The sequence below is a fragment of the Crocuta crocuta genome, unplaced genomic scaffold (genome assembly GCF_008692635.1).
Source record: "Crocuta crocuta isolate KB4526 unplaced genomic scaffold, BGI_CrCroc_1.0 scaffold219, whole genome shotgun sequence".
Classification (NCBI taxonomy): Eukaryota; Metazoa; Chordata; class Mammalia; order Carnivora; family Hyaenidae; genus Crocuta; species Crocuta crocuta.
The window spans coordinates 9,525,832-9,542,643 of record NW_027551572.1 but is presented as its reverse complement, the minus strand read 5'-3'; the positions used below and the strand labels follow the sequence as shown (position 1 = coordinate 9,542,643).

Genomic DNA, 16,812 nt, shown 5'->3' with positions numbered 1-16,812 from the left:
GGTGGCCGCCGAAGCTGGCCGACCGGGACGCAAGCGCCGGGCTTTGCCCGCTTCTTGCAGGTAGAACGCTTAAAATGAGGGCAGTTGGGAGGGGTGCCGGCAAAGGGGAAGCGCGCCCCGCTTTTCCCTGGGAAAGATGCTCCCGGTTCCCCCGCTCGCCTCTCCCAGGCGCCCCCGCCTCATGCCAAGTGGCCTAAGCTCTCTGAGGCGGCGGCGGCGGCGGNACTCCCGCCGGGCAGCGCGCTAACCAACCTCGCCGCCTGCTCTCCCTTGATTCCCCAGCCAAGTGCCAGGGGGATCTCTGGCGTGCCGAAACCCCCATTCCCCCACCTATCCCCGCGGAGGGGAGGTGGTTTCCCCGCCTTGCTCTCAGGGATTCCGGTGTGGGTGTCCGCGTTGAGCAGAGCATCGGCTCTTTGCCCCACCTATGTCGAGACGAAGGGTCAGAAGGTTCTACGCTAAGCTGTCACTGGAGTGTTCTCCCTATCTTTTTTTTTTTTTTTTTTCCCTCCTCTGAGTTGTGCGGAGGCGCCACGGATTGGGAGGGACCGAAAACTGTCAGTGTCATGCTGCTCGGCCCAGCCGTGTGGGCGTGGATTCCGTGCTGCTAAGAGAAGCCTCTCTTCCACCGTTGTCCTTATTTGAGGGACGGTGGGCGGTGTAAGAGTGGAGGGCAGGGCGAGGTTGCGTAGGTGGCTTGGGACAGCCGAAGGGAGAAGAGCAAATTTAGACTCCATCGATAGTTTATTTCTTTGGGGTGGCTGGGTTCGGTGGAGCATGCGACTCTTGATCTCAGCGTTATCGGTTGGGGCCCCGCATTGAGTGTGGGGATTACTTAAAAATAAAATATTTAAAGAAAATAGTTTAATTTTTTAATATTGTGTATAGGTATTGAGAGTTGGGATTAGTGAACTCCATTTTGCTGGTGGTGCCCTCGTGGTAATGAAACTGGTGACTCATTGAATTTTCCATGTTCTGCTTTTCCCAGTTGGCTTCTGGTTTGTGTCAATTGTTTTTTCCTCTCTATCTGGCTTGGGTGTCACCACTGACAGAAATGACCCCGTTCACAGCAGTATGTGTGCATCTGAGTAAGCTTGGCTTCAGGCGTAGGTCCAAACTGGCAGAGAACGCTCATTTCTTGTTCTCTGCAGCCTCCATAGTTCCATTTTAGGAGGAAGTTGATTTTGAACACGTTTTTAAAAGCAAGAATGGTGCATTTAAAATGAGAATTTTAAGTTTCTCTGTCATCTGTTAACATCAGCCCAACACTATTAATAAGCTTACTTAGTGTTTATATGATAACTTGAGAGAGAATGTCAGAAAAGAAGTTCTATGACTATCAAACAGCTATGATTTAATATAGAAACCTTTCTAATTAAATAATCATTTCTTGGAAGTGTTTAGTTCAGAATGAACATCAGCTTACCATGAAGACCAGAATTAATCAATGTATAGTAAAATTACTTTTAGAGGTGTACTTCTTTTCAGCAGTTTTATTTTTGAGCAATAAATGTGGTTTGGTATATTTCAGAGTTGCCTTTTAGTTAGGATATTTGAAAGTTAGAGTTCTAGAACAAATCACTCTTAAACTTAAATTGAATAGTACAGTATAGAGGTACTGTTGATGGTCACTGAATAGTTTCCACTTAGGTTTGGAAGTTGGTAAATATAAAAGTTAACTTGCTTTGAAAGTTAACTTGCTTTGCTGTTAAAGGCCTGTAGGATTATTTTAATGGAAGAGCCAGCAGAATATTTTGTTTTATTTTTTTAATACTAGAGTAAATGAGAGCAGAACAGTTTCATTTAAAGTACAAACTGTTGGGGTGCCTGGGTGGCTTAGTCGGTTAAGCGCCCGACTTTCGCTTAGGTCATGATCTCGCGGTTCGTGGGTTTGAGCCCCGCATCGGGCTCTGTGCTGACTGACAGCTCAGAGCCTGGAGACTATTTCAGAGTCTGTATCTCCCTCTCTCTCTGACCCTCCCCTGCTCATGCTCTCTCTCTCTCTCTCTCCTAGAAATAAAAAAAAAAAAAAAGTACAAACTGTAACTGATTTTTCCAATTTTAAAATTATGAAAACAGGTACTTTATAAGTTTAGAAAGAAAGGCGTCTGTATGAGGAATATTGTCTGTACTAGGAGAGCTTTCTGATAATAGTAATAATAGTGGCTACAGCTTATTATGTACTCACTACTTGTTGGGCACTGTGTCAAATGATATATAATTTCATTTAATTCATACAATAATTCTGTAAAGGGTAGATATTTTCACCCACTATACAACTGTGAAAACTGAGGCTTAGAGAGTTTAATTTACCCAAGATCACATTGCTAGTATGTGGTTGAGCCATATTTTGAATCCAGACCTTTTTTACTCCTTTATTTTTTTCATTTTATTTTTAAAATTTTTTTGAAATGTTTATTTTTAGGGGGGAGAATGCCAGCGGGGAGAGGCAGAGAGAGAGAGGGGGAGATAGGATCTGAAAAAGGCTTGGCGCTGACAGCAGCGAGCCCAATGTGGGGTTCCAACTCACGAACCAGCAGATGATCACCTGAGCCAAAGTTGGTTGCTTAATCAACTGAGCCACTCAGGTGCCCCTCCATTATTTAAAAAAATGAATACATACATACATACATACATACATTCATTTTTGGCATGGGGAGAGGCACAGAGAGAGAGGAAGAGAGAGAATCCTAAGCAGGCTCCATGCTCAGTGCGGAGCCTGAGCGAGGGTCAATTCCATGACCCTGGGATTATGATCTGAGCCAAAATTATGAGTTGGATGCTCAGTTTACTGAGCTACATCCCTAGTCCATTATTTTAATATGACTTGAAGTAAGTCATGAAAATGTAAGAATGAAATGACCCAAGATTTTAAATTCAGAGACCCAAACCTGAGTGTGAATATCAGTTAACGTTGAACATTCAAAACATTGAAATAATATGGTGGGCATAATTATTTATTGGAAAACACATTAGATGCACCCAGCTCTTAAGGTCATGTCAGGTGCCACTGTGATATCAGAGTGGAAAGAGACTTTACACATTCATGGAAGAATTCTTGGGGACAAGCCACTTGAGATTGAGCCATCTGTCCACTCAAGGGCAAACATTGATTTATGTTTCTCAAAGAAATGGTAGTTATTTGCTTCCTATTTATTTTGCATTTGTTGGAAGAGATACATAAGGAAACAGCAATGACCACAGCAGTAAAAACAATTTGTATTGAGGAATTAGTTATGTGTCAGACACTGCTGTAAATACTTTAGAATACATTATGTCAGTTTAGCCTTTCAATATTAAAATTTTTTTAATGTTTATTTTTATTTTCTTTTAATATTTATTTATTTTTGAGAGACAGAACGTGGGCAGGGGAGGGCAGAGAGAGAGGGGGACACAGAATCTGAAGCAGGCTCCAGGCTCTGGGCTGACAGCCAGAGCTGCGATGCAGGGCTTGAACCCACGAACCGCGAGATCATGACCTGCGCCGAAGTTGGCCGCTTAACTGACTGAGCCACCCAGGTGTCCCAAGCCTTCTGACATTTAAAAGAGGGTCCTTAGCTATCTTTCTGTTACAGATGAAGCTACTGAGAGGTTAAATAACTTATTTAACCAAGGTTTCATAGAAAGTAATGGGCCACAGGAATTGGAGTATGGCAAGGAAGGAAAAATTGTTGGAAAACAGAAGAGGTATGAAGTTAAAGCTATAGAGAAAGTTGATTTACTTAATTTTGTTATGCTTTCATTTTTTATTTTTTTAAATGTTTTTTATTTATTTTTGAGAGAGAGAGAGAGAGAGACAGTGCAAGCAGGGGAGGGTCAGAGAAAGGGAGATAGAGAATCTGAAACAGGCTCCAGGCTCTGAGCTAGCTGTCAGCATAGAGCCCGAAGTGGGGCTTGACCCCAGGAACCGTGAGATCATGACCTGAGCTGAAGTCGGACGTTTAACCAACTGAGCCACCGAGGCGTCCCGTTATGCTTTCATATCTGTTGGAAAGTACTACCATTACTTGTGTATTGTAACCAATCAGCTTCTTAAATACTGGAATTTGATAGGAAAATTGCTGGAACAATGAAAGTTGACTCATTCTTTGATAATGATCCTGAAAGCATGAATATAGCATTTAATGACTATTTACCACAATGTTGTTTTAGAGGACAAATTCTGAAACAGGAGAATCTGCTTCAGGAATCTTAAAGGCTAAGGCATAGTTTATTTCATTGACACCATAACAATTCTCCAAGCAAGTAACTGATATCAAGGCTGGTATTAATTGCAACATTATGCATATATTTCATATTATACATACTTAAAAAGTGACATGCAGTAAAAAGTAAAAGCAGTGCTTGCAGACTTCTTGTACCAGTTTTTCCCCTAACTGGAGCTAGCTGCCAAAATGATTTGGCAAATCATTTAGCTTCTCTTCCATGCAGATTTAAGCATTCAGATTTAATCAGATGAAGGAATTGGGCTACATGATACACTGTACCAACACTGTCTCTTGTGTTTGTAACTTACTTTCCACTTCAGTAGCTGTTTACCAGCTATTTGAGAATGTCAGAGGTGCTTTCATATTTTTTATATATAAATATTCCAATCTAATTTATATAAAGCAGACTTTATTTCTGATTTTGTGTTATTAGGAATAACTAGTTGCTTCATAAAAAGTCAAAAGTAAAATGCTGTGTCTGGCTCTCCTGCTTAGTATTTTTGGGACCAAATCACTTCACTAGCCTCAGTTTCCAACATTTGTAAAATGGGATGATAGTACCTAAATAATAAAATACATGTAAGGCACTTGTTTTAGGGGCTCCAGAGAAATAGTAGTATTTACTATTTAACTGGTGTCTTTATTGTTGTCATTACTTTTTTTTCAATGTTATTTTAAAGAACTATTTTTTAAAAAAACGTTTATTTATTTTTGAGAGAGATAGACAGAGTGCGAGTGGGGAAGGAGCAGAGAGAGAGGGAGACACAGAATCAATCTGAAACAGGCTCCAGGCTCTGAGCTGGCAGCCTGACATGGGGCTCAAACCCACCAACTGTGAGATCACGACCTGAGCCAAAGTCAGAAGCTTAACCAACCAGGTTAAGAACTATTTATTTTTAAGTCAACTCTACCCTCAACATGGCACTCAAACTCATGACTTCAAGATCAGGAGTCCCATGCTCTACCAACTGAGCCAGCCAGGCACCCCTGTCATTACTTTTACATATTAAAAATCCTGATTTGTGATGGCAACAAACTTAACTTGGAGGCATATAACTGTTATAAACCAAAATGTGTATAGATCAGTTGTATACAAAACACTATGCTAGACACCATATGGTTAATTACCAAATAGTAGAGAATTACTATATACTTTGAGAATACCAAGTTAAGTGGTTCATATAAATCCCCTCCCCCACCCTGTCACCTTTCTTAGTATTTTTAGCATCTTAAGAAGGTTTCGAGATCTATTTAATGTTTTAACCTAGAAAGTTATAGTTTTATTCATTAAAGTTTCAGGATTTCCTATAACTGCATTTTAGAAATTCGAATACTTAGTTAATATTGAAGAATTAATAATACTTAGGTTGCAACTTAAATGTGGCTGTTAACATTCATTATATTTATAAACACCAGAAAATTTCAGGACAGATTATTGGTATATCTGGTCCTAGAAATCACTTTGTAAATGAAAGTATTTAAGCTCTTCTCTACCCAAGAAAGCCCAAGATGAATATGTCTTATGCTAATTCCAATCTATAAATAGTGTTGCAGAGTGAATGTATTTACTTGGTAGTGGTGTTATTTTGTGGTTACATTAATGGTTTAAAAAAATGTAAGAATTATGGCCTAACTTTTTTGTGTGTGGAAATGAAGTAGTTTTATACATTAGCAGTATATAACTATGCCTGGTAAAAGTATGTTAATATGAAAGTATATATTCACTATTCAACTTAAAAGAATAAAAACTTATATAGTTATTGACTGGTAAATTGATTTAGAATCTAAGATTACTGATACATTTTCATCCATATGGTAATACTAGAATACATTTGAGAATCCTAGAAAAATGGCTAAAATAAGGGCATAGATATACGGACATGGAAGTCAACTGATTTGAGGGACTTAGACCCAATTTCAGAGAGGAATGTTTATTTGGGTGTTGCAACAGTAGTGAACAGACCAGAAATCTGAAGATAGAGTGGCTTTGAATCATGTTTCTTCTGAGCTATTGATCAAATTGCTGAATGTCTTCTCACTTAAGTTTCTTATCTGCAAAATGGGAATAATGAAGGCTATCCTGTGAAAAATGGTGGTATAGTAAGTTTAGTTTACAGAAAAAAACTAAAGCTCCAGAAGCATTAAATGATTTGCTCAAGGTCACAGGTAATCTTGTAATCCTTATTTTCCTATTCAAAATCCAGTTGGCTTTCTGTTATTACTTGTAAAATGATGTTATGCTAAACATTGTAAAATGCTCCTAATTCCAAATAACTAGTTTAGTTGGGATATAGCTGAATGATAGAAATATTGTATCTAAGCGGATGGAGTGAAAGTAATATAGTAAAACTTTCTTACAACATTAGGGGACCTACTTTAAAAAACAGCAAATTACAAAGTAGCATGCATATACACTGCTGAAATACCTTGTCATTTAAAAGCCTTTACAGCTTATTTTTACTTTTAAATATGTCCTGGTTTGGAAGAAGGGATTTCTTGAAGGGTAGCCTCTATCCCAAGACTCTCTGAATTGAAATTCCACATAAGTGGAGTCCAAAGAAATTAGTATTGTATGTTATTTTTTGGCAGTATTGCAACATCTGTATTTTATAGTGGGTATGCTGTGTGTTTAACTTAAAAATTTTAAATACTTGCTTTTTTTCTAGCTGTGAATTCCTTTGAACAATTCATGATATTTATCATTGTGCCCAGTTTCTAAAAATAAAAGATGGGTGGATTATTTTCTCGATGGAAGGTAAGTTATTTTTCTTTATGGCCAGTTCTTAGTCTAATATAAAGTGTCACATAAACCTATTTGTAAAAGTCTCCTTTGTAGTATAGACTTGAGTAAAGCTTGATATTATCCCTAATTCTACTTAATTTTCTTCCTTTTCTTGTGAATTATAAGAATTATAGTTCTTATGAATTATACGTGGACTTTAATAGTTCTACTTGCTATGTAGGTATGTAATGTCTCTGTTTAAAATAGTTATTTCACTTTGACTTATGAATTATTTTTATTTATATATGCATTCATGTGCAGATGGCTATCTTTTCTTGCCTTTTTTCTTTATATTGCCTACATTTCAATCTTATTTGAAAAGTAGTTGAAATTATTGCTGTGGTTGAAATAGTTGAAATTATAGTTGTATGCTATACAATATCTGTTTTTACAGGCTATCTCTTTTTCTTAAACCTTGCCATAAATATTTGCTGAAATTATACTAGATATACTTTTAAGAATTAGAGGCTTAAAACAAAATTTAAAATGTAGTTTGATTTTATTGGTTAAGGCCCTAGAGAAAGTATCTCCAATTTAATGCTATAAAATATAAAATATATTAATACATGCTCTTTTCTAATCTGAGAGGAGATAATGTAACTCAGACAGACTACTTTGCTTATTTTTAACTCCTTTTTAGTATAATAATGGAGTCTAGCAATGCTTGGCATAATAATTTTTGGACTGTTACTGGAGCTGCTTTGTTTTGGATTGGTATTCTATGGACTCCTTGCTCTTCCCTTTAAAACTTTATTACAGTTCTGCTTGAGGATCAAATTTGCCTATTTTTTCTTTGTCTTTGTTAGGTTGAACCATATGAAATTACCACTATTCAACAGTTTTGACTTACATAAAAAGCAATTTCATATGGTTCAACCTAATGTTAACAACTCTTATGGGAACTATAATCAATTGATATTCATTACCCTCTTGTATTATTGAGTACATAATTGGTAAATGGTTTCACAAGTGTTGTATGAGACATTTTGGCTGATTTTTATTCTAGGTGTATAAAAAATATTTTTTAACAAACAAGCTCTGCTATAATGAAGAATTCTTAGATGCCCTTTTAAAATCTAATATTCAGAAAAGTACTCTAGGAATACAGAATGAAGGTCGCCTATTGATTTTGACGTTCAGAGTCCTAAATGACTTTTAGCAACAGTAAATCAGACCATCTTTAGTCTTGAATTTTTAATATATGAGTTCTTTTGAATAATCATATCTAAGAAAATTTTTCTTGGAGGAAAATTTCTTACTCTCTATAAAAGTATGTCCTATTGGGGTTAAGAATGGTAGAAAATGAGCTATCAGAGTTGAAAATACTTCTAGGACTAAAAAAGGCAAGTAGGAAAATGCTTCTTTCTTTAATCTTACATGGTTCCTTTATAATTTTAATTTAAATCTAAATGTTATTTATAAATAAATAGGAATACACATTGTTTAACAACATTTGAAAAAAATTTTGAATAAAAATGTTTTTATGATTTTATAAATCAAAATGTGTCTAAGTTTGCAATAACAAGTTTTAATGTCCCATCTGTTCTTATAACAGACAAAACGTTCAACTGTAGAAGTTCTGGAAAATATAGATAAGGTATGTTTTTTAGCTCTGGGGTGTTTTAATTTGTCTTAGGTATTACATGAATATTAGTATGGTATATGTGTGGAGTATTTTGGAGACTGGATCTGGTTTGGGAATTTAGAGATGATAGAGAGAAAGCCTGAGAACTTTAATGTTACATTATCTCAAAAAAATCCAAAGTGATCGATTCAGTGACTTAAGAAGTCTGTGTCAATAGAACCTGTTAGAATGGAATTAGATGCAGAGCATGGCATAAATCAATCTTACAGATAGGATAAGGTAGATTATAAGCTAGTCTGCAACAATTTTTATCAGTCCACAAACTTCACAGCTTTTTATACTTTCTATCATTATCAAAAATGGTTATTCCTTAGGAATATTAAGAGTAATGAATAGATTGAGAGAATCTAGTTATGGGTCACTGTTTCAATTTTTATTAATTCTTTTTTTTTAAAAGTTCATTCATTTATTTTGAGAGAGACAGAGATAGCCCAAGTGAGTGAAGGGCAGAGAGGGAGACAGAGAATTCCATGCAGGCTCCACACTGTCATCACAGAGCCCGACATGGAGCTTGAACTCATGAAACTGTGAAATCATGAACTGAGCTGAAACTAAGAGTCAGATGCTTAATCAACTGAGCCACCCAGGCACCCCAATTTTTATTAAATTCAGTTTTATTTATTTTATAGCCAGGTTTTTTTAGACCTTATAAAGGGAGAATTATTACTTGTTTAGTTTAATAAACATTATTTATTGATGTCAATTTCATGCTTGATCTTTGCTAATTTGGTAGGTTAAAAATAGTATCTTAATTTTGCATTTAAGAGTAACTTGTCAGAACAAGCATTTTCATGTTTTTAAGCTCATTTTTAATTTTCTTTTTCGTATGTTCTGTTTAAAAATATTAAGGTATTATATTTCATTGACTTTCAACAATTCCTTCTATATAACCTCTCTATAATAAAAGTTTTTGTTAACATTTTGATTTCTGTATGAAATTTGAGATTCATTTCAATAATATAGAATAATTTTCTCTTAACAGGAAATTAAAGCATTGGAAGAATTTAGGGAAAAAAATCAGAGATTACAAAAATTATGGGTTGGAAGATTAATTCTCTACTCTTCAATTCTCTATCTGTTTACATGTTTAATTGTATACTTGTGGTATCTTCCTGATGAATTTACAGCAAGACTTGCGATGACACTTCCATTCTTTGCTTTCCCATTGATGTAAGTAAATTGTTCTTTTAGTTGACTTTTCCTCTTTTTGACCAGGTGGTTTAAATATGTTAAGTCTCTCATTAGTATGAAATAGTAATGTCTCAGTTTGAGTAAATTTTTTTCCTTCATTTTGAAAAGTATTTCTTTAAAAAAGTAAACCAAATGTTTTAAACCTTAATTTATAACTCAACATATCTGAGGAATATGAGTCAGTGACATTAGTAGTAATGACTCTAGGTGGGAATCTTTTGTGATTCTGTAATAGATGGTCATACTCCCCTAGGGGTTTAGGGCATAGAGTGGAAATCTCAGATTGTGGGTAGTGGTAAGTGAGGAAGGGTTTGTAAAAACAAAGGAACAACTGACCCAGTAATTCCAAATATATTCTATTCATTCTATCTCTCTTCCCTTCTCTTAGTTACTGTTATAAAGCAATTGATAAATATAAATATTTTATAATATGGGACTTTACTGAAAGTGTGTAATGATTGAGGATTTTGAGAGACAATTGAGTAAAAAATTGGAAACAATTCTTGGTATTTATGGGTACCTGTTTTGTAGGTATTAGATTATAATGGTGTATGGTATACAAAAATAAAAAATCTCTGACTGTGTATCTTAGACTGCATATATCAATTAGTAAGTATGATGAATATTCTGAAAGAGAAGTGTTAAATGCTATGGGAACACTTAACAGAGGCCCTAACACAGTCAAGGGTGGAGGTGGGGGTCAGGGAAGAGCCTTTGTATTCATTTTCTATTATTGCCACAAATTTAGCAGCTTAGAGCCACGCCCATCTATTGTATCACAGTTTGTGTAGACCCAGGTAGCTTGACTGGAGTCTTGCAGGCCTAAATCAAAGTAATCAATCAGCTGGACTGGGATCTTATTTGGAGTCCCTGTGGGGACTTGGGGGGAATCATCAAGGTTTAGTCAGGTTGTTTGCTGACTTGTGCTATATCTCTCTGACTTCCAATTCTGCCCTCAACTCAGAGAAAGCTCTGCCTTTAAGGGTTTAACTGATTATATTAGACCCACCAGGATAATCCAGGATTATCTCCCTTGCTTAAAATCAACTGAGTAATACTTATTTTATTTGCAAAGTCCCTCACAGCAGTACCTAGATTACTGTTTGATTGTATAACTAGAGGATGGGAATCTTGGGGAAGGAGAGAGCTAGAGATAGCTTTAGAACTCTGCTTACTAAAGCCTCCCTGAGAAGTAATCTTTGAGTTTGAGATGCAGAGAATGATTATGTGTATCAAGGGTGGTGTGAGATGGAGTTGCTAGTCTTTTAGGGAGAAGGAACAGCATATATGAAGGCCCTGAGGTGGATAGAACATGGCAGTTTTAAAGAATCGAAAGAAGGCCAAAGACTGGATTATAGGGAAAGTCAGGATAGTTAGGCAAGGGATATTTCTTTAGGGCTTCAGAGTCCATGATAAGGACTTCAGGACTTAATCTAAGAGTAATGGGAAGCCATTGAAGATTTTTAAGAAGGGATATGATATGATCATATTATTATTTTGAAAATACTATTGAGGCTATCCCATGGAGAATAAATTAGAGGGGAATAAGGATCGATCTGAAGCAGCAAGTTAGGTTATTATAGTTGTCTGGGGGAAAAATGATTGATGGTGATTTGCAATTGAGTGGTGATAGCAGAGTTGAAGAGAAGCAGATATGCTGAATGAAGTGGATGTATTCAAGAGATTTAGGTAGTAGAATTGAGATAATATGGAGAGGCTCTTTGGTGATTGGATGATGTGAAATGAATAAATGTAGTAAGGATAAAATTTAAGTTTATAGTTTGGAAAGTTTGGTTGATGGGAGTGTCATTCATTTAAATAGGGAATACCATGAGGAATAGCAGGTTTGGTGACCCACTGAGACTAAAGTACCTGTGTTCTAGATGGAGCTGCCAAGTGGGATGGCTAAGTAGGAGTATGAAGCTCAGGAGAGAAATTTGAATGGGAGATATAAATTTAGGATTTGGCAGCTTATAAATGTTAATCAGAGCCATTATCTGTTCATTCAGTAAATATTGGGCACCTGCAATGTGTTAAGTATTGGGCTAGACTCTAGTGATTGAATGAGAAAGTAGTGACAAGGTCTCTGCCTTCATAGAGCTTACATTGGAATTAGACGTTAAAAAATGAGAGACAAGTAAATAAACAGTTAATTTAGAGAGAGATAAGTGCAATGAAGAGAATAAGTGCAATAAACAGGGTGATGCGCTAGAGAGGAACAGGTTTCTTTTGAGAAAGTGGTACTTGAGTTGAGAACTAATATGTGGGCGAGAACCAGCATGTAAAGAGTTGGAATTTATGGAAGATTATTTATGTATACAATGTATATACATATATGCTTCACTGGGCATGGAGCCTATTAAAAAATATATATGCATATAATATAATGTATAATAGTAGCATATGTATCTCCACAGAGAGATATAGGAAAGCCTTATCCTCAAAATTTTAATGGAAATTCTGTCTAGGTGATGGAATTTTAAGTAGTTGTTTCTTTCCATATGCTTTTTAGTATTGTTTGAATTTTTTTACATCAGAGTATTCTTTGGATACTGAAAACAAAAATCCAAGAATCGAGGGAAGATCTTTATAGGAAAAGAGAATAGAAAATACAAAGGCTGGGAAATAGAAGAGAGCATGACTTATTTGAGGGTCTGTGATGGAGAGAGTAATAGGAAGTATGCTTGCAGAATCAGATAGGTTCTGGATCATGGGAGGATCCTAGTGCTAGGAGTTTGAATTTCATTTTGGGTGAAATGGGAAGCTTGTAAGGTTTTAGTGGAAGGTTTTAGTGGAAGAATGGCATGATGAGGTTTAAGTTAAGAGGATCATGTGTGCTGCTGTGGAGACTGAGTAGCGGAGGACAGGGGTAGAAACAGATATCGGCTAGGGTGCTGTTATAGTTTAATCTAAAAGTAAAGATGGATTGGACATACCAGTAGCAGTGGAGATGAATAGATGACTTGGCAGTATTTCGGAAGTAAAACTGAGACAACTTGATGGGAGGAAATGGAAGGTAATAAAAAAGGAAGAGTGGGGATATTTAGGTTTTTTGAGGGGTGTAGGATCGCTTTCTTTGGGATTGTTGTAGTAAAAAAAAATTGTAGTTCACAACATATTTTCAAATTGGGACTCCTGGAGATCATAAAATGTTAGCTTTGTATATAGGTAAAAAACCAAAAATTGAGTGCATGGGTATTATAAATTAACATCTCTGCCATTTTCTTTATTTTTTTTCTCTTTTGAAATCTTTTGGAATGCTTCTTATCCCAGGCATAGTAGTGGATTTTATAATGCTGAGCCCCTTTCCCTTGTTCCTTTCTGGTTTTTCATTAAAGGAGGGGAGAAAGAAATTTAGAAAGGGAATACATGTGATGTTTAGTTGATTGAAACATCTTTAAAAACCTTAAAAAAACTCACTTGAGTGCCACTTAGGTGGCTAAGTCAGTTGTGTCTGACTCTTGATTTCTTCTCAGGTCAGGATCTCTCAGTTGGTTAGTTCTTACCCTGAATGGGGCTCTGTACTGACATTGTGGAGCCTGATTGGGATTCTTTCTTTCTTTCTCTCTCTCTCTCTCTCTCTCTCTCTCTCTCTCTCTCTCTCTCTTCTCTGTCTGTCTCTCTCCCCCTCCACCCCTTTCTCCTTGCATACATGCACTTTCTCTCTCTCTCAAAAATAAATAAGCAAACTTAAAAAACCCCTTCAAAAACCCACCTCACTTGACATCCATTTCTATATAAAAATAGATTTTTTAAAAAATTATGAAACATTTGTATCTAGTTGCAAAAGAATGACAGGGAACTTTACTGTGTTAATTATAATGGCTGTTCACAAATTGTGATCTACTGGATCTGCTACTATGCTGCAGAAGACTTTTTTTGGCAAAAAAATCATATACTAATTGTTCCTAAAATTAGAAAAACTTAATTTCTTTAAAAAGCTTATTTCTTCAGTTTGATCTTTCTGCTGTTTTGAATATGAGGCTGTATTATCCTTACCGTGTCCTTCTGCCTGTTCTGCATCACCTGCATCTAGTATTTCTTGGTTTGTTAAGGTTCAGAGCCATTTCTCACTTTGTCTCATTCACATTTGTGACCTGGTTCTTAACTACTGCAGCTTCTATTTCACTGAGCTCTTCACTTTTGGAGGCATAGACCAGTTATCAAACAAAGAATAGAATTGTCCTTCTGATTGATGACAATCAAAAAAGCATGAAATAAAATACAACAACGTGAAAGTGGATGCTGTGGTATAAAGAAAGAAGACTTACCACAAGACATTTTCTTTCAGTGAGCTATTGTCTAAGTTTATTCATGGACTTTTTTTCCTTTGGAAACAAAAATTTTGAGGTCTGGACCGGGGTTTACTTGAAGAAATGGAAGCAGAATTAGTAATAAAATGTATTGTTTTACTTATCACTGTTTACACTGGTTATAAAGCTTAGAAATCTACCTATAATTGCAAAAAGTGACTCACTTCTGCATTACAACTTTCCCAAATGCTTTTACTAGACAGAGCACTCATGGATTCGGGACTGAGCATATATTATATAGTCATAACTATCTTAAAATTGTCTTTTATGATAGAATATCAATGCTCTGTATAAGATGCCTAGATGTTTTATTAAATCTTCTTTTCAGGATGTAATAGGGAGGAGCTTGGTATGATTATCAACCTATTATTTTTCTGCCTTTCAGATTCAATAATATATTTATATCCTTGATGTTTTCAACTATTACTGAAACGAATTATAATCTAAATGCTGAATTTGTTTCATTGGAGTCATTATGGCTGTGGTCCAAAATGAGGGAAGGATGGGGCGCCTGGGTGGTTCAGTCAGTTAAGCTTCCGATTTTGGCTCAGCTCATGGTCTTGCGGTTTGTGAGTTCAAGCCCTGCCTCAGACTCTGTGCTGATAGTTCCGAGCCTGGAGTCCGCTTCGGAATCTGTGTCTCCCCCTCTACCCCTCCCCTGCTCATGCTCTGTCTCTCCATAATAAATAAATGTTAAAAAAAATTAAAAAACAAAATGAGGGAAGGTTTAGATTGCAGTTTAAATTTTGTATTTCTTGATTATGCTGGCAGATATGCATTACCTTGGGAATTGGTTCATTTTCTAAGAGTGAACAGCCATTAAACTTGGTCTCTATCCCTAACTAACTCTATAAGCAATCTTAGACTTTTACTCCTGGATACCTTTTTCTTCCAGATTATAAGTTTCTAGAAATTTCATTCTCTATAAGATCATTTCAGAGGCTTATTAACATAAAACATTGACCTTCCCGGAGGATTTAGTCATATTTTCTCCCTCCCCTTTCCCTCTTTCTGTCTTCCTTCCTTCCAAGTGTGCACATGCATGAGTTGGGAAGCAGGGCAGAGAGAGGAAGGGAGAGAGAGAATTTTAAGCAGGCTTTTCTGCTGAGCATGAAGCCCAATGTAGGGCTTGATCCTACAACCCTGGGATAAAAAAAAAAAGAAAGAAAGAAAAAGAAGAGTTGGATGCTCAGTTGACTGAGCCACCGAGGTACCCCAGCCATATTTTCCTTCTGTTTTTGTTTTGTGTGTGTTTTTTTAAGTTCTTAAAATGGGGCTATGGGGGGAAAAAGTTAAGCAAAGGAACTGAGGAAGGTGGTCTTGCCCCTATTTTTTATGTTTTTTTTTTTTTTTTTTTCCCTACTTAAATCTAAAGCCATTTGAGGGTAGGACTTTGATCTTACACAGTTTTTAACACCTCCTTCCCACTCTCTCTCTTCCCAACTAGCTGGTAAAAGATATTCCTCAATCCAGCTAGAAGGGTTGGCAAGCATAATTTGTAGCCTTTAAAAAAAATTTTTTTTAGGGGCGCCTGGGTGGCTTAGTCGGTTGAGCGTCCGACTTTCGCTTAGGTCACGATCTCGCGGTTCGTGGGTTCGAGCCCCGCGTCGGGCTCTGTGCTGACTGCCAGCTCAGAGCCTGGAGCCTCTTTCAGTCTGTGACTCCCTCTCTCTCTGGCCCTCCCCTGCTCATGCTGTCTCTCTCTCTCTCTCTCCTATAAATAAATAAAACATTAAAAAAAAATTTAAAAAAAAATTTTTTTAATGTTTATTCATTTTTGAGAGACAGAGCCTGAGTGGGGGAGGGGAGAGGAGAGAGAGAGAAGGAGACACAGAATCTGAAGCCCCAGGCTCTAGGCTCTGAGCTGTCAGTACAGAGCCTGATATGGGGCTTGAGCTATTGAACTATGAAATCATGACCTGAGCTGAAGTCAGTCACTACTGAGCCACCCAGGTGCCCCCAAATTTGTAGCCTTTTGAGGAAAGTTTAACAGTTCTTTCAAGGTGCTCTAATGAGAATACAAAGTATCTCTTATCAACTATAGTTGGCTCTTAAAGGAGAAGGTATCTGTGACCATCTCTTGATATTTACTCAGGGATAATATTTACTAGGAGGTCTTGGTAGGTAAGAAATCATTTTGCAAGCATCCCTTTTGCAATTGATAGATATTTGAATATTGATAGTTATTCACTTCGTAGATTTTTGTACTTAAAGAATTAAGTACAGAGACATAATTAAGAGATCCTTTAATGGGAAGATTTAGTGTTGTTATGAGATCAGTTCTCCCTAAATTAATCTAAAAATGTGTGATCACAGTAAAAATACCAACAGTACTTTAAAAAATCTTGGCACACTCATTCTATGCTTTTTAGTGGAAAAATAAGCACATAGATAATTCTGTGATAATTTTAAAAAAAGGAGAGGAATGAGAAGCAGAGATCTACCAGGCATCAAATCTGTTATAAAACTTCATTGATTAAAAGTTTGCTATAATGTATAAATAAATAGTATATAAATTAAAAGTTTGGCACAGTGTATAAATAATGTATGAATTAATTAAAAGTTTGGCACAGAGCCAAGAAAAAGACACAAGAATCTAGAAATAAATCCCCAAAGGAATTTTTATATATGCTAGGATATGATATGACCTATATGGTTTTTTATATATGATAA

At 36.3% G+C, this 16,812-nt stretch overlaps 1 protein-coding gene across 1 annotated transcript in view; it reads left to right on the top strand.

Moving 5' to 3' along the window:
- The window catches only part of LNPK (lunapark, ER junction formation factor), a 71,495-nt gene that overhangs the window by 496 nt on the left and 54,187 nt on the right, over window positions 1-16,812 (top strand). The window contains exons 2-4 of the mRNA XM_077751207.1: window positions 6,875-6,963; window positions 8,546-8,587; window positions 9,618-9,805. Coding sequence (XP_077607333.1) covers window positions 6,937-6,963; window positions 8,546-8,587; window positions 9,618-9,805 — 257 coding nt within the window. The 5' untranslated portion in view covers window positions 6,875-6,936. The remainder of the gene's footprint in view (window positions 1-6,874; window positions 6,964-8,545; window positions 8,588-9,617; window positions 9,806-16,812) is intronic.